Source organism: Rattus rattus, chromosome X (assembly GCF_011064425.1).
Source record: "Rattus rattus isolate New Zealand chromosome X, Rrattus_CSIRO_v1, whole genome shotgun sequence".
NCBI lineage: Eukaryota > Metazoa > Chordata > Mammalia > Rodentia > Muridae > Rattus > Rattus rattus.
In genome coordinates, this window is record NC_046172.1 from 65,462,802 (window position 1) to 65,488,737 (window position 25,936).

Genomic DNA, 25,936 nt, shown 5'->3' on the forward strand with positions numbered 1-25,936 from the left:
GAGATTGAACCAAAGGCCTTCTGCAACACATTAAGCATGATCGTTATCACTGAGAACACTCCAACCCTGAGTTTATAATAATAAAAATAAAAAATATCTTTTTGCTCTATCTATTAGTATCTATTGCTCTATACAAAACCTTCTTTTACTTTTTGGTGCCCTTCTTTGTTTGAAATACTTGTGGAACACTTGAATTCTTAGTCTTTTGTGAGGAGCAGGTTCTAATTCATTCTTTGAGGGAGAATGAGGAGAAAAACTGAACAAAAGGAGGTTAGCTTATCTTAGATCCTTTAGATCTCAGGTCCAGGGCAGAACAACAGACACATACCACAAAAACCCTAGAGACAAGCAAAGACAAGGAGCCATTGTTTACCTGAAACAGAGTACTTAAAATAGCTTCTGACAAGCTGCTGGAGGCCAAGGAGGGATTGAGTGAAGAGTTAAAACCCCTGTAGCAGCAGCTACAGACAGCTGGAGAGATGGTTCAGCGGTTAAGAGCACTGGTTGCTCTTCTAGAAGACCTGGGTTCGATTCCTAGCACTCAATGGCCACTCAGAACTGTAAGTCATAGAAAGAAATAAAACCACCTGTAATTTGCTAAATTTTTATTTCTAGGAACTACCTGATTTTTATGAATATTTTGTTGGAAATATTTGAATCATGAACTTCCTAACTTGAGCAGGAATGAGGTAAAGTATATCAAAATATATCAATATCAAACATATTAAATATTTAAAGCATTATCTACCTTCTTAGAAGAAATAAAATATATACAGCATTTTTTCGTCTTCGTTTTACCCAAGTGAAAAATGAAACTCAGGAAATATTTCTGAAAGTCAAAACGAAAAAGTTGGGCTGAAGAGGGCCACTCAGCACTGGCTACTAGGGGACCCTTATTCAGTTCCCAGAATGTACATGGCAAAGTCCCCACAGTCTGCTCTAACACTTGTATGGCAGATGAGGCTGAGCTTGATCAACAGTGGTACTCAAAAAAACAAAAATGCATACTAAAATCCAGAGATTTACCTCGGTTTGTTACTGGATACAGCATGCCTAGCTTCCAACTAAGACAAGGCAGGCTGGCAGCTACAGGGCAAAAACAAAAACAGTCTAAAGAGTCAAAATAAACTCAGATATGATAGAGAATTTGAAATTACCAGGTTGAGAATGTAAAAGAACTATGGCTAACACAAGCACTGTGTTGGAAAACAGTCGCCAAATATAAAACAGCGTGAACAAGAATTTTTCCTGGCAGTAGTAGCACACACCTTTAATCCCTGAAGAGGCAGGCAAATCTCTGAATTCAAAACCAGCCTGGTCTGTACGAGGACAGCTAGGGCAAGACAGAAACACAGACGGCCGGGGGGTAGGGGGATGGACTGATGCTATCTTTGCAAAGGCTGACTGATTAGAACTTCAGTGAGTCAGAGGCTAGAATGTTGCGAGTCCAGAGTCTTGTTACAATTTATCTCAGGTTGTGGGAACCGGAGAGATAGCTCAGCGGTTAAGAGCACGAATTGTTCTTCCAAAGGATCCAGGTTCAATTCCCGCTGACAGGGAACCTGGTGTCCTTGCACAGACGTGATTTTGGGCAAAGCCCTAATGCACATAAAAATAAACATTTTATACCTCCTAACGAACTGTTCCTTGTCTACCCCTGTGTCGGACCTAACACTCTGTAAATAAGGGGGTGGGGGGACCCTACGCCCTGACATAGAACTTACAATGCTAATTATAAATGTAACCTCTAAACTCTAAAGAAAGCAATAACAAAAAATATTTGTAAGGGCCAGTGACCCTTACATTTGGGTCATTTGGTAAAGGTGATGGCCACCAAGCCTAATGACCTACATTCAATTTTCAGGACCCATATGGTGTTAGGAAAGAACTAACACCTACGAGCTGTTCTGTGACCTTCATATGTGCAGTGAAGGATGAGAGTATTATGCACTCAGGCATAAATAAATAAATAAATAAATAAATAAATAAATAAATAAATAAATAAATAAATAAAGGGTTGGGGTTTAGCTCAGTGGTGGGCACTTGCCTAGTGCGCAAGGTCCTGGGTTCGGTCCCCAGCTCCGAAAAAAAAAAAGAATAAAAAATAAATAAATAAATAAATAAATAAATAAATAAATAAATAAATAAATGTATGTATGGGTTCGGTCCCCAGCTCCGAAAAAAAAAGAATAAAAAATAAATAAATAAATGTATGTATGTATGTATGTATGTATGTATGTATGTATGTATATAAGTTAAGTTTAAAAGAAGTCCCTTGGACTGAGAGATGGCTCAGTGGTTAAGAGCACTGACTGCTCTTCCAGAGGTCCTGAGTTCAAATCCCAGTAACCACGTGGTGGCTCACAACCATCTGTAATGAGATCTGAAGCCCTCTTCTGGTATGTCTGAAGACAGCTACAGTGTACTTATATATAATAAATAAATAAATCTTTTTAAAAAAGATTTATTAAAAAAAAAGTCCCTTAAAGTTAAAAGAACCACAGGAAAAAAGATGCATGGCAGTAAAACTAGCCACCTATCCCAAGAATGCCTGGCTAAGGAGACTACTAGTGGTGTTGCTCATTAACCAGGACATCACTGTGATCCAGCCCTACCTCAGTCCCTACTTAAGTAGGCCATCAATAATTGACCAGGCCACACCTCAAGGGCACACCTAGTACCCTTCAGAGGTGATAGAATATGCCTGATGTGCCCAGCCACCTTTGAACCTCTAATGCTCCAGTGTGGTGCAGCTGGAAAAAAACTTTATGGATGAATCCCATAAACATACTAGGAAAAAATTATCAAAGGAACAGTAGATTAGAGGCTACCAAAGGCCTTGCCTAAAGGGGGTGCATTCAGAAATTATTGCTTAATAGGTACTAAGACCTTGTTTCAAATGTTTCAATTTTCAAAAATTTTCAAACTGTTTCAATTTTCAAAAACGTCTTTATAGAAATTGAAGACCATGACATAACTTTGGAAATACACTTAATGCTAGAAATTATACCCTTTTTAAAAATGCTTGGGGTTGGGGATTTAGCTCAGTGGTAGGCGCCTAGCCTAGCAAGCACAAGGCCCTGGGTTGGTTCCCCAGCTCTGAAAAAAAAAAAAAAAAAAAAAAAAAAAAGAAAAAATGCTTAAGGAGGGTGGTGATGGTGGTACAACTTTGACCCCAGCACTTGGGGAGGCAGAGGCAGGTGAATCTGTGAATTCGAGGCCAGCCGGGTCTACAGAGATCCAGGTGAGCCAGGGCTACAACAGGAAAAAACTCTGTCTCAAAAAAATGAAACAAAAAAGGCTTTAAAAAACTGAGCCACATGTGGAGGCACATTTCATTAACCCCAGGACTTGGGAGACAGAGCCAAGGAGATCTCTAAAAACTTGAGGCTAGCCTAATCAACATAGTGAGCTTCTGGCCAACAAAGGCTACTGTTTCAAAAGGTCTATAGTGAGACTGCTTCAAAACAGAAAAACGACTAAAATTAAACAGGGCGTGGCGATATAGACCTGTAATCCCGATTTGGAAGGAGGAGGCAGGAAGATCAGAAGCTTAAGGTCATCCGCCGCTACATTAGCAAGTTCCAGGCCAGCTGTGCTACATGACCTCCATCTCAAAAAAGGAGAGAAAAATAGAAAAGAAAAAGAAAAGCAAAGAAAAGTGAAAATGAAAAAAAGGTTAAGATGGCTAAGTGTAGTAGTCACACCTGTAGTGTCAAGAGTAAGGAGGATTGCTGCAAGTTCAAGGCCAGCCTGATCCTTGTTACAAGTTCCAAGAGAGCCAAGACTAATCAATGGAACTCTCTTAAAAAAAGTATAATGGTTAAAATGTGTTCTGTGTATTATACATTAATAAAAACTCAGTAGCAAATGTAAAAGCTACAACAAATGTGAGTGGAAAACTGGCTCTCGAATATAATGAAAAGGGTATAAACATGCACGTGCCCTAAAAGAACCATGGAGACATGAGAACTAAAAACACGAAGACACTAGTTCCAGCGGAAACAGTTTTTACCCCAAGAATGCATGTGAAAATGTCTGAAGACTGCTTAAAGTATTAAGTTTCAAGAGTGCAGTTTTTTAAATATATATATATATTTAAATATATTTATTTTATGTAATCTTTATTACTGTATACATATTGGATGTGTGGAAGTCAGAAGACAATTTCTGGAGTTCTCTCCTTCAACCTTCACATGACTCTAGGGAATGAATTTGGGTTACCACATGTGCATAGTTAAGTACCTTAACATTTCATTTTTTTCTTAAATTTTATGTAGTGTGTGTGTCCATGCATCTGGAAGTCAGAGGCAACTTGGTCACCCCTTCCACTATGTGGGTCCGGGGAATTAAACTCATGTCCTTGGACTTGGCAGCAAGTACCTTAACCCACTAAGCCATCTCTCGGTCCCTAGTTTCCCTTTTTGTTGTTTTGGGGGGATTTGGTTGGTTGGCTAGTTTTGTTTAGAAACGAAAAGTGCTAGGATTAAAGGAATGAGCCACCACCACCCAGTTGAGAAAAGCAAATTGTAATTCAAAGATTAATTTCCTACAAACTATCTTGAAATAGGTTAACAACAAGAAATGGTCCAACAATGTAATTTACACAGACTTGGCATATGTTGATGTTTTATAGTTTTCTATCATGGTGGTTTTAGCCCTTAATTTTTTAACTTATTTTCGTATTTCTTTTTTTTGGAGCTGGGGACCGAACCCAGGGCCTTGCACCTGCTAGGCAAGCACTCTACCGCTGAGCTAAATCCCCAACCCCTTATTTTCGTATTTCATATCAATAGCCCATTATTGTTTCTTCAAAAGAATAAATTTAAACCTTTTAGTTCCTGGGGCAGGAGAGATGTCTCAGCAGTCGCTGGCTGCTTTTGCAGAGGACCCAGGTTTGGGTCCCAGCACCTCTGTAGTGGCTCACAGGTAGTGGGAAAAGTTAGTAGGATGGGGGAAGTGGACTTGTTCAGCAACAGTTCCTTGGGGGCGAGCTTGATCTTCTTGGGCAGCAAGTCTCTAACTCCTATTTCAGGGGATCCAATGCCATCATCTAGCCTCCATGGACCAGGCACACATGTGGCACACATGCAAGCAAAACACCTAATACTGATTTTTCTTAAGATTTATTTATTTTGTATGTGTGAGTACACTGTTGCTCTCTTCAGATACACAAGAGGGCATCAGATTCCATTACAGATAGTTGTGAACCACCATGTGGTTGCTGGGAATTGAACTCAGGACCTCTGGAAGAGCAGTCAGTGCTCTTAACCACTGAGCCATCTCTCCAGCCCCACAGATATTTCTTAAATAAGTAAATTACTTACATTTACACATACATCCCACTTCTCAAGGCCAGCAAGATACCTTGTAGGCATAATTTTTTTGCAACCTACTTTTAGTAAGGGTTCAATCTCTCCTCTATCCCAGCAGAGGTAGTGGGAAAAAGTTATTAGGATGAGGGGAAGTGGACTCGTTCAGCAACAGTTCTTTGGGGGCAAGCTCAATCTTCTTGGCCAGCAGGTCAGTCCCATAGCAAACACCAAATTCAATTCAGCAGCTGAAGCTCTAAGCAGGAGACACCAGGCTCAAACCACAGCTACAGTCCAGTCCTTTCAGCAAGCAGATACCAGGCAGCTGTAGTTCAATCCTGAAGATAACGCCAGGCTCACCAACTGGCCTGAGGTAAGGCAGCTGAAGAGGCAAGCTGCCACAGGAACTGTAACAGTTCTTGGATGAATTTCTTTCAATGGAGGTGCATCACAAGTTGAGCTCAACAAACACATATAAGGTGAACCAATACGCCTGCACTTTAGGAAGAATAGCAAGAGTTGCAACAAAACCAAACCAAGGCTTGTGCTTGTCCCCCACTGTCTGAGGGGCAGACACACTCCTCCTCGTGGGCATCCTCTCACCTGTGTTCGTTTCAGGAAACAAAGTCTTTCGGGTTGGGGATTTATCAGTAGTAGAGTGTTTGCCTAGCAAGCACAAGGTCCTGGGTTCGTCCCCCATTCAAAAAAAAGAATAAAAAAAAAAAAAAAGGGAACAGGGAAAACAGTCTTTCTGCAGTTCCCATGCAAGACATTTTTTCACCTGTGTGACCCAGCAAACCATCATTTGGCATACTTTCCAAAAAACTAGAAGTTTCCACTTCAATAGCTCAATAACTAAGGGCACTTGCCTGACTATCCCCAAGAGTAACATACTTAAAGGAGAAAAGAGACTCCTACAAGATGTCCTCTGACCTTCACATGCACATCACAGAATTACTCTCACACACACAACTTAAGCATTTTTTCTTCAGTGCTCTCTTTGGCAGCCTATATGATGAAAGCGGAATGATGCAGGAAAGATTACCATGGCCTCAGCAAAAATCAATCACAAATTCATCAAACAGTCAATATTTTTAAAAAAGAAAAAAAAACAGATAGCAGGTAAAGGTGCTTGATGCCATCCATGGGACCCAAAGGGAAGGAGAGAATGGACTTCCACAAGTTGACCTCCATACAGTTACTGTGGCATATACATATCCCATACGTAGAAAAATAAGTACCTGTTGAAATTTTGATTTTTAAAATAGAAAATCCCAGCACTTGGGAGGCAGAAACAGAAAGATAGCTGAAAGTTCAAAACAAGCTCCGGAACGACTAGAGTTGCATACTGAGAACCTGTCTCCACAGACGCACAGCTGGCGATGTGGCTCTCCTGGCAGACACTTGCCTAGTAGCATGCACCAAGCCCTAGGTTCCACCCCTAGCACTGCAGAAAGCCAGGAGTGACAGTACACAACTGTAATAATCTTAGCACAAGGAAGTGGAGGAAGAGGAAGAGGAGGAGGTCATAAGAGCCTCACCTGAGTACCAAGCCACACAATGCCACCTATTACATGCAATCCTGCCCCAATTGCTCAGTCTGTTGAGGGCCAGGAATGTGCTCCCATTATTTCTGTGGCAATGGAAAGCTGTCTCTGTGGGATGAACAGTTCCCCAGTGCATTTTCTTCGGGGAGTACCCACACTCTGTCAATAACCCTCCTGAAGGAAGTCCAATAAACAACCTTTACTATTTCCCAGGTAAACTCTCATGAAGTTGGTATGTCTTGGGACCTGAAGAGAAGTGGACTTGATAACCTCTCCAGGAAAGGAATTTTAGCAATACTCGGGTGGTCAGACTTACTCAACAAGCATTTCTACCAGCCGAGCCCCCAAATCAGTGAGTTTAAATCTCTACCCCTTGGTAATTTCCTACTTCATAGACTAAAATTAGCTTAAGTCTAATGTTTACCATACACTTGCAATATTAGGGGCTAAACTGAGTTGGCAAACATTCTATCACTGAGCCACAACCCTAGTCTGTTTTCACTTCCTTTGGAAGACAGATTCTAGAGAAATTTCCCAGGTTGGCCTCAATCCTCCCAGCACAGTTCTCCAAGTCCCTGACGTTACAAGTATCTGCACCACGTACAGTGTCCCCAGTTCTCATCATTTCACTATTTCATTATGACTGGCTCCCATGCCTTCCACTGCCCGATAGGATTCAGAAAAGCAAGAGAGAAGTGACTCCAAGTTCTTCTCTCCAAGTTGTCCTGAGTTCCACAGACACAGTGGCGTGTATTCCCCCAACCCCCACACACACAGAGATAAAACATATATTCATGAACATAATGCACACATATACACAATAATAAAAGCAGAACAAGATCCAAGACAGCCAGGACTACAAAGAGAAACACTGTCTTAAAATAACAAAACAAAAAATATAAAAAGCTAAGAAAGATGGCTCAGCAGTTAAGAGAACTAGCTGCTCTTTCAGAGGGTCAAGTTCATGGTGGCTTACGTCACCTTTAAGTCTAGTTCCAAGAGATCTGACACCCTCTTCTGGCCACCACGGGCACTGCACATACATGGTGCTCATATGTACATGCAGGGTAACATTCATACACATCAAGTAAAAACTAAGTCTAATTTTTTAATGATGACAGAATAAAGCTTAGAAGTACTTGTAGTGGCTTGGCCTAATGCTGCTTGTATTCCAATGCTAATTTGGGACCCCGAACACTGGTTGCCCCAAAGAGAGTCTGCCCTTAAGACACTGAGTGACCCTATCCCCAGTCAATTATGATTAATAAATATGTCAATAGCCAATAGTTGGACAAAAGAGCCATAGGTGGGGTTTAGGTTTCCCAAGCTTGGGGACCGGAGAAAAAAAACATGCAGGAGAGGAAAAGGATGGAGAAAAGGAGAAGTCACTATGAACCAAAACAGCATGGCCAGGAGAAACCACAGTAATAAGGGGTTTGATTAAGTTAATATCATATTAGACAATATAGCTTCTAATCATATTTTGATTGTGTTTTTTTTAATTCAGGCTTATTAAGGTTGGAAATGCCAACAGCAAATTGGCGCCCAACACAACATAGTGTAGACAACTGCCTTAAGCAAACACTTATTATACTACTTAAAATATATTATAAAAATAAATGCTATAAATGTCTTTCTCCCAAGAATTCAATAAGCAGAGCCCTATCATGTCCTAGGTCCTGAGTTTATTCTGAGCACCACAACAAAGAGGGGGGAAGCCAGATGAGACCACACCACAGTTAAGAGTACTTGTTGTGGGCTCAAGAGATGATGGCTCAATGGTTAGGAAGAGTTGCTGCTCTTCCAAAGGACCTGAGTTTAATCCCTAGCATCCATATCAAGTGCTTCACAACAACCTGGAACTCCAGTTCTAGGGAACCCAACACCTTCTTCTAGACTATGTACAAATGGGCACACATGTAGTATACACTCTCAATATACCCAAACATTAACACATAAAGAAAATAAACCTAAATGTTAGGAAAAAAAAGAGTACTTGCTGTTCTTACAGAGAACCAGAGTTAGAATCCCGGCACGCACATGAGGCAGCTCACAAATGCCTGTAACTTCAGCTCCATTGTCTTCTGGGCACTGCAGGCATCGACCACCTATCCATACACATATACACCCACATACATATAAAAACAACAGAAACAGGAAGGGGAGAAAGAGAAAAAGGTGAAAAACTATCATTCTAGACTGGCATGTTACCCATGGCAAGCACATGAAGACCCAAGGTCAACTCAGGGGCATGCACCTGCCATCCTTAAACGCTTGGTCTTCCAGCCTCTGTCACCCAAGAACTTGGGTTACAGGCATATCCCACCAACCTCAGCTACAACACTCATTTTAAGTGAATGTATTTCTTCTACAAATGGACATTAAAATATCTTTTCAATAACACCAAAACCATTTTCCAGGCAGAGGGCTGGATTAGTAACCAAAATATCTATTAGTACAGGTTTCCTATTATTGTATACTGATTATATATATAATAGTCTGTGATGTGTCATATGGACGTGTTCTTACCATACTCTATTGCCGATCTAGTCTCTTTCAGTCCCCACTGATTCCCTTTATCTTCCAAGCCTAGCCCCTCTTCTCATTTCCACTAAGTTTTACTAGGGTTACTAGGTCCTAGGGTGACAGATTATTTACACCAGAAGTCTTTACCCCACTGACAGCTAATTGGCAAAAGAAGTGGTGCCTTGAGCTCACCACCTCCTAACAGTCATTTCTCATGGAGGTTAGTCTTATAACGCTGAAACAGTTTGCATGATCCCACAGCAGTTATGATTACTGTTGTGAGATCAAGTATGCCACAGCAGGGCTGGAGAAATGGCTCACAAGTTAGGAGTATTTGCTACCCTTGCAGAGGACAGGAGCCATTCCCAGCATCTACACTGGGCATCTCGTATCCTCCCCTGTAACTCCAACTCCAGAGAAATCAAATGCGCTCCTCTGGTTTCCACGGGCACCCACCACAAGTGCATACACACCGATAAAACATGCATATGCATAAATAAAAATAAAGCTTTTTCTAAAAGTATAATGATGTGAAGTGGAAACTTAAGGGTTCTTTGGAAAATCGGGTATATCAGATGGTTTTGCTGGGGCAAACATGGGAAGGAGTGTTCTCCTGAAACAGGCAGAGGAGAGACGATGTTTCAATATGGCAGATTCATGAAGGAATGCTCCATTAAAGCAGACACAGATGAAAGGATACTGTGCTTAAAGCATACACAGAAAAGAACATGTGATGAAGGATTCTTCTCTAAAGACACCCATGTATTGTTTCACCTTACAATGCATTATTGAGGTGAATTTGTCATGACTCCACAGAGAGAAATACACCAAAACAACTTCTGAAGAAGTTTTTGTGGCTTCTTGCCACTTCTTTGGACTTGGGATTAACAGAGTGATGTCAGCTGATACAGACTCATGTACTGAGGCAAGAATGGTGAGGCAAGACCCCTGGAGGACACATGATGTTTGGAGGGAGTACAAATAGGACTCAGGGGACTGTGAGAGGGGCTTGATTGAAGAGCTAGCTTTACAATGCTTCCTGGTCTCGTTTATTTGCTTATCTTCGCTTCGTTGAGAGAGGCACAAACTTGTCCTGGCTTTCCTACTAGTCTCAATCCCTCCTGCTGACTCGTGCCAATTCAGCTGAGGCCTGGCTATCTCTGCTAGGTAGTGCCATAGCTTCTGATTTGTGTTTACTCTCCCAACTCTACTGAACTGGAATGCTGGTGTAGCCCTGAAGTACGCAAGTGGATGGAGCTGCCACTGCTAACCCGTGAACTGAATTCAGGAGCTGCTCCAAAGAACTTTCTAAACAGGTCCACTTCCCCCATATCCTTTCTTTCCCACTACCTCTGGTGGTTGGTGGGCTAGAAGGAGATTAAAGCATTTAATAACCACTCACACTTAAAGGTAGGCATTGAAAAAAACCAAAGCTACAGTGATACGCTCTGGCAAAGCCCTAGCCCGGGCTGGAGAGCTGGCTCAGGGCTAAGAGCACTGACTGCCTTCCAGAGGTCCTGGAGTTCAATTCCCAGCAAACACATGGTGGCTCACAACCATCTGTAAAGAGATCTGATGCCTCTTTCTGTGTGTCTGAAGACAGCTACAGAGTACTTATATATAATAAATAAATAAATCTGTAAAAAAAAAGTTCTAGCTCGGGCTGGAGAGATGGCTCAGCGGCTAAGAGCCCCGACTGCTCTTCCAGAGGTCCTGAGTTCAATTCCCAGCAACCACATGGTGGGTCACAACCATCTGTAATGGGATCTGATGCCCTCTTCTGGTGTCTGAAGACAGCTACAGTGTACTTATATATAATAAATTAATAAATCTTTAAAAAAAAGTTCTAGCTCACTCCACTTCTTCTAGCCTTTTTTTATGTATGAGTGTTAGCCCGTGTATATTTAAATGTGCACATATAAGCTCACTCTCTGGAAGAAGAGCAAGTCATCTCTATAGCTACTACTTCTGGTTCTTATATTCTGTCTGCGCCTGTTCTGTAATATTCTCTAAGACTAATGGGAAATGATATAAAAGTACCACATAGGCTGAACATTCAACATTCACTTATTTCCACAAGGCTTAACAATTCGTGCCCACAGTTTCCATCACTCACTGTAGAAACACAAAGAAAGGTTCTGGCAGGAGCACTAATCTGTGGGTATTAAACATAATTATTCAAAGGGCAATTTGATGGGCACGTCCTAAGAGATTTGTAAACGGACAATGTGAACTCTGTGGGGCAGTGTTCCTATTCATCTTGTTCAGTGTACTTAGAACATTTTCTGGTACACAGCAATAATAATCAGTAATAATATGAGAAATTAGCAAGCCTAACACTAATCTGCTTTATAGCCAATAATTTCCTCGACATTCACAATACTCCTAAAATATCTAATGAATCAGTATTTTTTACAGGATAACAATCACAGTAAGTCCAGTAATAAAATGAGTTCCTTAAAGTACTGATGCTGAGATGGCTCAGCAGGCTTGATCCCTGGAATCCAGGGAAAGGTGGAAGGAACTCATTGCCAAGCCCTGACAACTAAAATTCAGTGCCTTGAACCCATAGAATAAGAAGACAACCAATATGTATAAGCTGTCCTATGAACTCCACATGTGTGTTCCCCCATACATACACCAGGAAAGTGATAAATAACCATAACAAACACTTTCTAATCAAGGCCAAGGGATAGAAACTCAGGATAAAGCATTTGCTGTACAAGAAGAGGACCAGAGTTCTATTCCAGAACCCACATAATAGCCAGCAGGTAGAAGTAGCTGTTGTAATCCCACTGTTCACACACACTGACACATGGGATAGCCTAGGGAAGGCTAAACAGAGAGGTATGAGAATCCAAGACCTCAGGGTTCAACACAGGAAACCTCATTCAATAAAAAAATGGAGAGAGATCAAGTAAAACACCAAACATCAGCTGGTGATGAGGGCACACACTTCAATCACAGCACTCAGGAGGCAGAAGCAAGTGGATTTCTGTGAGTTTGAGGCCAGCCTGGTCTACAGTATTCCAGGAGAGGGCTACACAGAGAAATCCTGTCTCAAAACACCAACCAAACCAAAAAAAAGTAACATCAACTTCAGGCCTCCACAAATATGTGCAAATGTATGCATATGTATATACACATAGGAATACTGACAAACATATAAGTATACACGCAAAAAAAAAAAAAAACTCACCAGACAAGAAGGGTAAGGTGGTTCATGCCCACAATCCCTGAAGCTGGGAGGCTTGAGCTATTAATATACAGCAAATTAGAGGCAAGCCTAGTCATATGACACCCAGTTCTCAAAAGATAATAGCAACCACCACCATCTCTAGAATACTGAAGTTGTTTTCTTCAGTGGCTTAGCTACTAATAAGTTGCTTGTGTATCAGTAAAGAGTTCCCATCCAACTGCCAGGTGTGGAACAAACCTTTAAATCCAGCACTTGGGAGGCAAAGGCAAGGCAGAGATCTGAAAGGTCAGCCTGGTCTACACAGCAAATTCCAAGTCAGCCAGGATCACAATGTCCTTAATAAAGAGTAAAATAAAATGAAATCAGCAGACCATGCAAATTTGTGCAATCAACATCAGAACTCATAGAAAAAGTGAGATTAGAGACACAATACACAAAAACACCTACCAGCACACTAGTGCATAGCTGCAATCCTGACACTCAGAAAGCTGAAAGAGAATAATGTATTCAAATCTATTCTGTACCACATCCTAGTTCAAGGCCAATCGTGACCATATAAGGTCCTACATTAAAAGCAAAAGAAAAAACTCTTAAGAAAATACTGAATGTGGTGGCTCACTCCTATAATCCCAGCACCAGGAAGGGAAGGTGATGAAGATGGTAGACTGGACTAGAGTGAAAGCGACCCTGTGCAAGCAAGCCAGTCAGCCAGCCAGCCAGCCAGCCAGCAAGCAAACTGGGAGTGAATAAGACAAAAGAAGGCTACAGAGCAAAACCACAAATATAAAGGAAATGAACAAACAATAGCCAAGCCCCTTTATCTTATGTACATGTGTATGTATTTGGATATTTGTCTTATGCACCACACTTGAGGAATGCTGCAGAAACCGGAGGAAGGAATATTGAGAATTATAAACAGTTGTGAGCTGCCATATAGGTACTAGGGATTGAACCTGGGACCTCTGGAAGAGCAGCCAGTGCCCTTAACCACAGAGCCATCTCTCAAACTCCAAAATGATAGCAATTTTACACAAAACCCTGAAATGTACAGAGTAAGTATGACACTCTGCCTTGAAATCAGACCTGTGATCTGCTTGTGGAAGTGAGCTTCAGCAGTTCATAAGCCAGGTATGGTAGCATATGCCATATTTTAGCACTCACAAGTGACTGCAAGAGGATCAGGGCAAGCTTAAGGCCAGAATGGGCTTTACAAGGTGAGGTTCAGGCCTCCTCTCCCTACAAAGTAAGACTGTCTCAAACAAACATTTGCAGCTTGTGATTTACTGCAAAATGATAGAAGGCTGGAGAAACTGAATGGAAAACTGTTAAGATGCAGTTAGGTGTGGCTCCTAACATGGTGAATGTAGGTAACTGATAATTGTTTGGCATGAATACATGTTTATGCATGTAACTTTATGAACTCTACTCAACTGGGTGTGGTTTTCCTGCATTTCCTAGTGAAGAAACCAGTAAACTTTCTATAAAGGCCAGAGAACATTTCCTTTAGGCTTTGTAGTAAAAGGCAACTGTTCAACTCTGCAATTACAAAATGATTTTTGTAGTTACTACAAAAGCAGCCCGGTGGCATAAACAAACAGGCTTAGGTATGTTCCAATAGAACTTTAGAAAAAAAATAAATAAATGAGGGCCTCAAATTGCAGCGGGAATCCTGCAGAGTCCTGGGAGAGGCGGCCTGGGCTATAGAGTATACGTGGAGGCTTGTAAGTCAGTTCTCTCCTTTTACCATGTGCGTTTTAGGGGCAAAACACAGGCTCAGTGGCAAACAGCTTTCCCTACTGCCATCTTGCTGAATGAGGGTGGAGTGGAGGGTGAGATTTGGGGGAGTAGTGGAATGAAGGGACATGGGAAAGACAAATTTTTATTACCTTTTGCACACACTAACCGTGGCCAGCTTTGCTCCTCACTGAACTTTATGTTACTAGATCAACTGACAAAATACAGTGTAGGTTACTGATATAAACCCTAAACAAAAATCACGAGGAACAAAGGAGATAGCAGGTCTAAGATACCAGGAACAGGAATGACTATTTTAAGCCAAAATGAGACTTCCCAGAGGCAGGATGTGAAAATAGTAGCTGCAGGGTAAATCTTAAAGAACTTTTTCCAGGGCAAGAAAATCTTTCCCTAGGCAAAAGGAACTGGCTATAGTAATAATAGGTCTTTTTGGAGCTATCATTTCAATCACAAAAAGACAAAAATACAATAGATATAAAGAAGAACAAAATCTTGAGCCAAAGTTGGCAACTTTCAAGCAAAATGGTTATTCTTCTCAATAAATATCTGTACATGTATGTATACATGATACCTAGCACATCAGCAAAAAACCAACTGTATACAATCATGGAAGTTTCAGAGCAAAACTGATGCAAGTACATTGAATAAGCAAACTTCCCCTCAGCACTACTCTTTTCCCTACAACCCAAAAAGCAAACAAAATGAAATTCTATAAACAGAACCCCCTTTTTGTTTTTTCAAGGCAGGGTTTCTCTGGGTAACATCCCTGGCTGTCCTGGAACTCACTCTGTACACCAAGCTGGCCTCAAACTCAGAGAGATCTGCCTGCCTCTGCCTCCACAGTGCTAGGATTAAGAGTGTGGGCCACCATCACTCAGCCAAAAATATTGGGCTTTTTGTTTTGCTTTTTGAGACAGATTCTTACTATGTTGCACAGGTTTGTCTAGAACTCATAATCCTCCTGCCTCAGCTTTGAAGTAACTGAGATTAGACAGATATGCACTACCACATGCAGCTGAAAAAAATATATATGTACGTATGTACTGCATGTACTTACTACAGAAAACTACAATATAGATCTGACAGCTCCATGACCAACTACATGAGAGTTTACCAAAACCTAGCCTGATCAAAATCAGAGTTAAAGCTGAGTGCCTACAACCATAGCTCTTAGGAGGAGAAGACAGGAAGATTAAGAGTACAAGGAGTCTGATGTCAGCCTGTGCCACATGAAACCACTGTCTGAAAACTTAGGGTAACAAAAGTTTTGCAGTACTAGGAATTGAATCCCCAGAGCCCCCTCACTACACAAGGACTATACCACTACCCTTATCTTCACAGCCCTCCTTTTACTTTTTCATTTTGAGGCAGTCTCACTCAGTTGAAATACACACACACACACACACACACACACACACACACACAAATTATTGCCCATATAGATTATTTAAAATACTGGGTTATGGGCTGGAGAGATGGCTCAGCGGTTAAGAATACCAACTGTTCTTCCAGAGGTCCTGAGTTCAATTCCCAGCAACCATATGGTGGCTCACAACCATCTGTAATGGGATCCGATGCCCCTGTCTGGTGTGTTTGAACAGAGTGACAGTGTATTCACATACGTTAAATAAATAAATCTTCTAAAATACTGGGTTATTATTATACAGTTGCTTGGTAATATCTATCACCTTACCAAACACTTTCTAAAACATTATCTAACATCTCTCAATTCAGACAACTTCTACTTTATAGCACATGCATTTAATCCCAGCACTTTAAAAGCAGAAGCAGGCAGATCTCAAGTTTGAAAACAACCTGGTCTACATAGCAAGTTTTAAGCCAGAGTTACACAGTGGAGACCTTGTCTAAAATGGGGATGGGGTGGAAAGATGGGTCATTTGTTAAAAGTATTTTGTGTTGCTCTTCCAGAAGACCTGAGTTCAAATTCTAGCACCCACATCAGATACACATAAAAATGCACATTATTAAAAGTAACAATATTAAATATAACAATATAAAAAGAAATAAATCATAACAAGCTAGGTTTTATGGTCCACTGGTGCCACCTCCTTCTGCCAACCCTGGTGCTGCACGTGTGTTCCTTCAGTGTGGACCTGGGCCTCTTTTGTGAGGTGGTTCTTACCATGGCAGATGAGAAACCTAATAAGGAAGGAGTCAAGCCTGAGAACAACAATTATGTTAACCTGAAGGTGGTCTGGGGCAGGGTGCTTCTAGGGTACAGCTAAGAGGCCTACATCCCTTGGTAAACTAATGAAAGCCTATTACCAACGAGAGAGTTTGAGACAGATCAGCTCCTGGTCTAACGGACAATCAAAGAACTGGACACAACTATACAGTTTGAAATGGAAGCTGAACAGAGGATTCATGCATTGTAGCAGCAGACAGGAGCTGTCTACTAAAAGGGAAGCTGCTATACCCCAGAATTGTATCATAGACCTACAACATTTTCTCCCACAGAAAGCCACGATTTGGTCCCACCACACTCTAACAGCAGTTTTCTCTGTTCTCCCCTTCCCTGCTCCTTTACTGTGTGTATATAGAGTAGATGGTGTCTATGGACAAGCACATTGGGCATCTCTCCTTCAAACTAAATTGCCAAGTTTGTTTCAGTCGACTTCAAATGGAGATTGTCTGGAGGAAGGTACTGGTTCTGTTAGTGGCCTGCTCATACCGCTCTCATCTTTTTATTCCAGTAACAAATGAACCCAACAACATAAAAACCTCTCTTACACACTTTGTTCAGCTAGACAAAAGGGTTTCTTATTCTCTCTCTCAAGACAGATTTTCTTTTGTGTATTCCTTGACTATCCTGAAAACTAATTTGCTGACCAGACTGCCCTCACCACAGAAAACCCCTGCCTCTTCCCAGTGCTGGAATTAAAAGGCATGTGGACGGGTTGGGGATTTAGCTCAGTGGTAGAGCCAGCTTGCCTCAGCAACCTATGCCCTGTCTAGTCCCTAGCTCCGAAAAAAAAGGCATGTGACAAATTACCTGGCTAATGGTTTTCTTTGTCATCATAAAACCAAGGACAATTTCCTAACATTTTTATGTAGCAGTTACATGTATGGTAATCGATCCTTTAGTAGTGGTAAAATACTCTTGAAAAAAAAATGAATTGGGGTTGGGGATTTAGCTCAGTGGTAGAGCTCTTCCTAGGCAAGTTCAAGGCCCTGCGTTCAGTCCTTAGTTCCAGAAGAACATAAGAAAATAACAAAAAAAATGAATCCTAGATAGCTCTTTCAAGTCGCAGCATCTGTTTAAATAAGCTTCCTACTGACAGAAAGAAAAAAAAAAACAAAGAGAAAAGGATAGACAGACAGACAGACCAATTAACAGCTGGGATATAATTCAGTGCTAGTATGCTTGCTTAGCATACATAAAGCCCTTGGCTGGGTTCCCAAGACTCGGTGGAAGGGATAACACATTATTTGCCTGTCAGCATTTCAAATAATCAGTTGCCATAAGCATTAGAATGAGGAGTCCCATCCACTCTGTACCAGGATCTTTATATACAAGTTTTAGTTGATCAGATGTTGATTTTCCATAATGTCGAAAACTTAAACAATCCAATGCCTTAAAATAAAACCAACCAACCAAAACAATAACAAAATCTTATTTATTTAAAAAAAAAAGGGGATGGGGATTTAGCTCAGTGGTAGAGCACTTGCCTAGCAAGCGCAAGGCCCTGGGTTCGGTCCCCAGCTCTGGAAAAAAAAAAAAAAAAAAAAAAGGCTTGGTTTGCCCTAAGGCGCAAGGCCCTGTCTGATCCCCAGCTCCAAAAAAAAAAAAAAAAAAAAAATTAGCCAGCTCGTGGTGGTGCATTTCTTCCATCCCAGAACTCTGTAAACAGAGGCAGGTGGATCTTGGAGCTCAAGGCCAGCATGGCCTACAAAGCGAGTTCCAAGACCACTGAGACTACACAGAGAAACCCTGTCTTCCAAAAAAAAAAAAAAAGTTAAAAAAAGTCATTAAGAGACTAAAAGCCAAAAGTGAGGAGTCTGTAATTCTGACTACATTGAAAGCTGGGACAGAAGAATGGAGAACTTAAGGACAACCGAGCTGCACCGTGAGACTCAGTCCTTAAAAAACAAAATGACCAGCAGAGTGGCTTGTATCGGCCAACATTTGGACAGATCTCTGTGATTTTAAGGCCAGCCCAGTCTAAACAAGTTCCAGGCAGCCAGAACTACAAGATGAGACTTGTTAAAATGTCCTCCAGATACACCAGAAGAGGCATCAGATCTCGTACAGATGGTTGCGAGCCAGTATGTGGTTGCTGGGATTTGAACTCGAGACCTCTGGACCTTTTTAAGACTCTTTCTTAAAAAATATAAAATAAGGGGGCTGGAGAGATGGCTCAGTGGTTAAGAGCATTGACTGCTCTTCTAGAGGTCCTGAGTTCAATCCCCAATAACCACATGGTGGCTCACAACTGTCTGCAATGGGATCCCTCTTCTGATGTATCTAAAGACAGCTATGATGTGCTCATAGATAAATAATTCTAAGAAAATAAAATAGAAAAGCTCTTAAACCTAAGCCATTGAATATTTAGCACATAATTTAGCCAGGTCATTTGTTAAATTTTCCTGGCTCTTGCCTAGTGTGCATTTTTCTACCACAGAGCCCTAGAACATTTCTGGTTATGCAAGTAAAAAATTAGAAGTAAGCTTTTCTCCTACTTAGAAAATTCTAATGAAGAAAAACATCCGGAATCACTACACAAAAAACAAATTAATGCTAAACTATAGACGCCCACGTTATATCTGCTTCACGTTAAAAAGTAATCAAGCCAGGAATGGTGGAGTAATGGAGTAATGGGCCTGAGATGGATGGATGGTTTTGGTACCGTAGGCTTGGCTCTCAAGCATGGCCTATGGGTTACTTCTATAAATGTGATAATTATGCCAAGGAGATCAGTGACATTTTACCCTTAATTCCCCCATGAAATTCTTCCACAGCAATAATCAGGGAAATAGATACTAACACCCTACATCTATATATGATTTTTTTGTCTCCCCACCACCACCACCACAACATTTCTTTGTGTAGCCCTGGCTGTCTGGAACTTACTTTATAGACCAGGCCAGTCTCAAGTCAGAGATTCACCTGCCTCTCTCTGCCTCTGGAAGCCCACCATTGGGTCTATATATGTGGTTCTTTACAGGGAATGGTACTGCATATTTTTAAGACATTCCTGGAATTAAATGTTTGATCACCTCACTATATTTATTGTACATTTAAATTTAAATAGTGAATTGCGGTATATTAAAAAGAGCTGGAAGAAAAAACTACTTTATCGAAAAATTTGAGCCTAAATTAAAATGACCAAGGTCCAACTCAACTTTGCAGCTCAAGAAGACACATTCATGCAGACAAAACACCAATGCACATAAGAATAAAAATCTTGGGGTTGGGGATTTAGTTCAGCGGTAGAGCGCTTGCCGAGCAAGCGCAAGGCCCTGGGTTCGGTCCCCAGCTCCGAAAAAAAGAAAGAAAAAAAAAGAGCCTCAAGAATAAAAAAATCTTTTTTTTTTTGGGTTCTTTTTTTTTTTTTTTTTTTTTCCGGAGCTGGGGACCGAACTCAGGACCTTGCGCTTCCTAGGCAGCTCCTACCACTGAGCTGCAACCCCAACCCCAATAAAAAAATCTTTTAAAGGGCACTAAGAAAGGATAGGGTGAGGTAGGAGATGCCATTAATCTCAGCACTCAGCGGGCAGAAACAAGCAGATCTTCAGAGGTCAGCCTGCTCTACAGAGCAAATTCCAGGACAGAACAATAGGGCTACAAGAGAAATCCTGTCTCAAGGGAGAAAGAGGAGGAGGAAGAAGAGGGGGAGGGGAGGGAAGGGGGGAGGAAGAAGGGGAGGAAGAAGAGGGAGGAAGATGAGGGGAGGAGGAAGAGGGGGAGGAGGAGGAAGAGGCAGGGGGGGGGAGGCAGGGATGAAGGGAGGGAGGAGGAGGGAGGGAGGAGAGGAGGAGAGAGAGGGAGGAAGGAAGGAAGGAAGGAGGCAAGCAGGCAGGTGGGCTGGAGAGATGGCTCAGTGGTTAAGAGCACTGGCTGCTCTTTCAGAGGCCCTGAGTTCAAATCCCAGCAATTACATGATGGCTCACAACCATCAGTAAGGATCTGATGCCCTCTTCTGGAGCAGCCTGAATCTTTACAAAAAAATTTTAAAAATTAGAAGGCAGGCAGTCAGGCAGTCAGGCATCTGATTCCTTCAGGCTAAAAAACTCCTGGTACTGGAAATGGTTCAGCAATTAAGGGCACTTGCTGTTCTTTCAGAGAACCCTAGTTTCCCAGTACCTTTGTCACAGCTTACAATTGCCTCTAACTCCAATTCCAATACCAGATTCTGGCTTTCAGAGGCAAACACACACACACACACACACACACACACACACACACACACACACACACACACACACACACTTGTAGATTAATTAGACAAACTCAATTCCTGAAGTCAGGAATGGTGTCCCATACCTACAATCCCAGCACTTGAGAAGCTGAATCGGGACTATCAACTAAGTTTAAGGCTATTATTGTAGGCCACATACCTTTTCTCAACCAAAAAGAAAGATCAGAACAGAATTACAAGTTGAAAAACTTCCATCACATTCTATCAGTTTCCTCCTCTGCAAAATGGGGAAGATGAAGTAGTATTCTGAAAATTAATCCAAACTATACAAGTTGGGTCTGAAGAGATGGCTCAACACTTAAGAGTTCTTATAGAAGAGAGTCCAGGTCGCAGCTGCCTGTAACTCTAGCTTCAAGGACCTAATAACCTCTTCTGGTCTTGTGATTTGAATAAGAATGACCCACAAAGGCTCACATATTGGAATGTTTAATTAGGAACCATTTGAGGAGTAGGTGTGGCATCTCTGAAGTGTGGGCTTTGAGGTTTCTAAAGCCTTGCCAGGCCCAGTCTGTGTCCCTCCCTCCCTGTCTGTCTCTTCCTCCCTCCCCTCCCCTCTCCCTTCCCCTCCCACCTCACCCCTATGCCTACAGAGCAGGATGTATGCATTGCTTCAGCAGTGAGTGCTGCTGTGCTCAGACCATGCTAAACCTCTGAAACTGTAAACGAGCCCCCAACTAATGATTTTCTTTCTAAGAGTTTCTGTGCTCCACAGCAACAGAACAGTGACTAAAACAGAAGTTGGAACCCAGGAACTGGAGATATAGCTCACCAGTTAAGAACACTGGCCTCTCTTCCAGAGGACCCAGGTTCAATGGCCAGCACTCAAAAGACAGCTCACAACTGTGTGTAGTAAGATGCCACCAGAAAGACTCACACCAACGCGCAGAAAATAAAAATAATAATTAAAAAAAGGAAGTTAGTACCAGGGAGTTGGGTATTGCTATGACAGGCTTGACCTCTTTTTTTGTTGTTGTTCTTAGAGGACTATGGAAGAGTTTTGGAGCTTTGGACTAGAAAATCCGTTGGACACTTTAAGCAGAGCTTAATGGGTCATCCCTATTAGGAGTAGAAGACAGTGCTGAGGAAGATTTGAACTGTATGAAGACAACGAGAAGTTTCAGTGGCGAAGAGTATTAGTAAGTGGCCTAGAAACTATTCTTGTGACGTTTTGGCAAAATGTGGGTACTTTTTGTCCTTGTCCTAAAAACCTACCCAAAGAAACGCAAGAGTTTTAGATTAATGCCATTGGCAGAGATTTTTAAGACAGACTAATATTGACCATACTGACTGACCCAGTGTGGTTATTCATTATTCTTAGGCAGATATATAATGAAAAGGAGCAAACTGGAAGAAAAGAAACAAAATATCCAGTTTCAAGAAGAGAAAGGAAGCACCAGGAAGTCTAATGGACTTCAGTCCAGTGCTGAAAGAGATACAAAGTTTAAAGAAAAGCCTAATGCTTAAATGAAATGTCCCCCACACACCCATCTGAACTTCCAGCCAGAAAAGGAACTGTAAAGCTTCAGCAGTGAAGGAAACCAGGAGCAGCAGAAAGCTGGTGCAAATGTAATTGAAGGAGAGGACGGAGTTCCAGCCCCAGCAAGCAACATAAAGTGGCTGCAGTGGTCCTGAGGTTCTGGACACAAGAAAGAGATTCTGGTATCTTCTTCATGACCCAGAAAAGCCACAGAAGCCAGGCTTGTGGGAGGGGTGTCCCTGTGTGGAGACCTCGAGAGGCAGTTGTGTGAAACTGGGAAGATGAACGCTGGCTTCTGTTGGAGACCCCAATATGTTGGAGCTGCCAGAGTCATGAGATACCTTCGAAGGAAAGCTGAAGACCAGGCATGGAACCAGCCCAAGAGAGGCAGTCAGCACGGCGGAAAGGAGCCGGAAAAGGAAGTGTTCCCTGCCATGATGATAGTGAACTAAACCTCGGAAATTGTAAGCAGGCTCCCAATCAAACGTTTAAATCACAGTAGCTGTGGTCATGGTGTCTCTTCACAGCAATGGAACAAGTGAGTAAGACAGCCCCTCCTCCTCCAGCACCCACACACGTGTAAATACACATACAAACACAGAAATACAAGGAAGAGAACACTTCTAAGTACAAAGTATACAAGTGGCCCGACAAGATGGCTCAGTGGAAAAAGGTGTTTGCTGCTAAGACTGAGTGAGAAGCTGAGTTCTACCCCCTGCCCCCACATGATGAAAGGAAGAACACCACGCTCCCTGACTCCCTTGGATGCCCTCTCTGTTTCTGCCTCTCACTCCCGCACACTAAATGTAACTTTAAAATCTGTAAATTATGCAAGGAAGGATAACTACCCAATTTTATTTATTATTATCATTACCAGGATATAAAAACTCAAGATAAGCAATAAGAAAAACCCAGCAGAAAGTGATATGCATAATTTCTTCATCCCAAATAAAGGGGGAGGAGTTGCCTGAGGCAGTTGTGCCAAATCCTGTGACGCAGTCCCAGTTACTGGAGAACGTGCGACGGGGAACCAGTGGCCAGCCTGGTCAATTTAAAGTGAAACTGTTTCAAAATCAAATGCAAAAGGAGGGCAGGCTATGCAGCTCCAAAAAGCAGTGTGTTCGCTCACAGGCACCAAGATCCCCAATATGGAAAAGAAAAAGGGCAGGGGATAGCTCAGTGGAAAGCATGCCTGCTTAATATATACAAAAATCTGGGCTCCATCTCCAACCCGGCAAAACCTAGCATGGTGACATCTGTAAGGCCAGCTCTGGGAAGTTTGTGGTTTACCTTCCAGTTCAAAGCCAGTTTGCTTTACGCGTCTCAAAAAAAAAAAAAAAAAAAAAAAAAAAAAAAAAGAAAAGAAAAGAAAAAGAATAAAAAGGAAAGAAAGATGAAAAATCCAAGTACAATCTATGTAATTTTTTCCTTTTCAGTCAGTCATAGGGTGTTGACCTTTAACTTCTGAAGCCTCCTGATAGGTAAAGGATACTGGCAGGCAACACCTGTTTTCTGTTTGGAGCTTTTTTAGCTTTGAGACAGGCTGGCTTCAAATCCTTCGGCGGCCAGCCTCACCATCCACAAAGGAGCAACTATGGTTTTAAATACAGACAACTAAGAAATGAAGTAAAATCGAAAAGTCATCTTGAACTGTAATGTAAGGCAGTCCGTTCAAATAAATGAATATGAATGCCTGGTATTAACCAGCCAACGCTGCTCAATATCCCATTAAAAAAAAGATTCATTTTACTTGGGTCAGTTAACACAAATTCATAAAGGAAGGCAATGATCTCTACACAACTAACAGTCTGTATTTTAAGAGCTGAAGTATATGGGTTCGGTCCCCAGCTCCGGGAAAAAAAAAAAAAAAAAAAAAAGAGCTGAAGTATAGAGATCATGTAAGTTAAAAGAGCATCTCTGCGCTGTTTGTTAAGGTAGAAAATCGTATGGGTTCGTTCTCAAATTCTAAATCTAAAGTGCTCCATACTGTCCTAGTAGTCAATGGCACATTCTGCCAACTACAGAGGCAATTATGATCCACACTACCTGTAATTTTGTTTTGCCACTAGGCACCAAGCTTACATCCCATCCGAGTAGAAAAAAAAAAATCACTTAATTCACTCTTGGGATGAAATGTCAAATATCAAACTGCCTAAAAAAGCAAGGAATTTGCATAAAAGCGGTATACATTTCGGAATGACTACTCCTAACAGTCAAAAAGCAAATCAGAAACGCGTGAAAAACAGCTGAATCTCAAACGTATTTGGATCGGTAACATCGGGCCTGGGCTCTCATCTACCTTTGTAATAAATCTTCTGGTGAATCCTCGTTAACTGGCTCGCCATGCCTCGTGGAACAAATAAATAAAAACATGATCTAACTACTTCACGAAATGTGCCCCAAACCGCCGTGGGAGGGAAACAACGGCTGTCCCGTTAAAAACCGGACTTCACTGAAAAGTAGTCTTCGCTGTTCTCAGAAAGCACAAGCCGGCATTAGCCGGCCGGTCTCCGCCTTCCCCGCCCTGGAGGATACCCTCAAGGATCTGGGAGTCGAGAAAAAGATAAGACACCTTTTCCAGGCACCTTCCCCGCCCTCCTACCTCCGAAGCTCACTCTCCTCCCGGAGCCGCGGCGAGCCGGAGGACTTCCAGTGGAGGCGACCATTGGGGTTCGCTAGTCCCAGGATCTCACTTCCTCCCGCCGCCCCTCCCCCCTCCCCCATCCCCCTTCTCCCCCTCCCCCTCCTTCCCCACGCAATCGCTAGGCCCCAAGATTAGGAAGAATGACCGCCAGCGCTCAGCGCCGGGCGACCTCCCGGCCTCGACGCCGCAGGCACGGAGGCGTGAGCCGAGCAGGGGCTCCCGACTCCGCAGCAGCGGGAGGCGGGGAAGGCAACGCGCGCGCCGCATGCCACCCCCGACCAACACACACACACACCCCGAGCCCCGGCTGGGGCTTCCCACCGCGCTCCCCCAGCCCCGCTCACCTAGAGGGAAAACGATGCTGCTGACCGCGAAGCCGCGCGCGGGCCTAGGGCACCTAGCGCACGTCTTTGCAAACACCCCACTCGAGTGGAAGGCGCCCGGGAGCAGAACGCCGGGGCCCGTGACAAGGGCTTGCGTTTTACCTCATGGGCTCAGCGGTCATGTTTTTGGCTCGGACGGCCGCTTGGCTTCGGCAACCCCTTGGGTACCGTTCTGCGCTCCTCAGCGCCCGTGGCTGAACGAAAAGTACTGGGATCTTAGTAGTCACTGCAGCTCGTGCTGGATCGTCCTCACAGCTCAGAGGCCGCTACCACTGCTGCTGCTGCCAGAGCCACGGAGACAAAGCGAGGCCGACGCCGACGCCATTTTGTTGGGCCGAGGCTCGGGCAGGAGAATTGGCGCGTCCTCCCTCTTCCTCTTTCCGTCATCTATTGGCTACCTCTGCCAGAGCTCAGTGTCTTATTGGCTACGGAAATTCACCTTCTTTGGGGGCCTGTTGCTAAGGCGGTCGACGTCACTTGATCCCCTCCACCTCTTTATAGAGGGGTCCAGTTCAGTCACTGCTGACCTCAAAGTGCCAAGGCTGTATCTTGACTTTATCCTGAAAATGCACTCTTGGTCCACCCTCTTCGTCATAATTGGTGAACAATAGCACCCCATTTACGTTTATTGAGAATTCACTATGCAGGTAGAT

At 42.6% G+C, this 25,936-nt stretch overlaps 1 protein-coding gene across 13 annotated transcripts in view; it reads right to left on the reverse strand.

The window, feature by feature from the left end:
• LOC116888537 (transcriptional regulator ATRX) overlaps positions 1 to 25,653 on the reverse strand; it is a 138,899-nt gene extending 113,246 nt beyond the window's left edge. For 5 of the 13 annotated variants that reach the window (XM_032889841.1, XM_032889838.1, XM_032889833.1 and 2 more), the window contains exon 1: positions 25,386 to 25,652. Coding sequence is in view for 5 of the 13 variants with exons in the window: in XM_032889838.1 (XP_032745729.1) it covers positions 25,386 to 25,405 (20 nt within the window). In the remaining 8 variants the exon portion in view is untranslated. Of the gene's footprint in view, positions 1 to 373; positions 555 to 8,868; positions 8,968 to 24,858; positions 24,878 to 25,244 lie in introns of those variants that run through there. The other 8 variants (XM_032889839.1, XM_032889834.1, XM_032889840.1 and 5 more) reach the window with 6 other exon arrangements.
• Between the last annotated feature and the right edge of the window lie 283 nt (positions 25,654 to 25,936).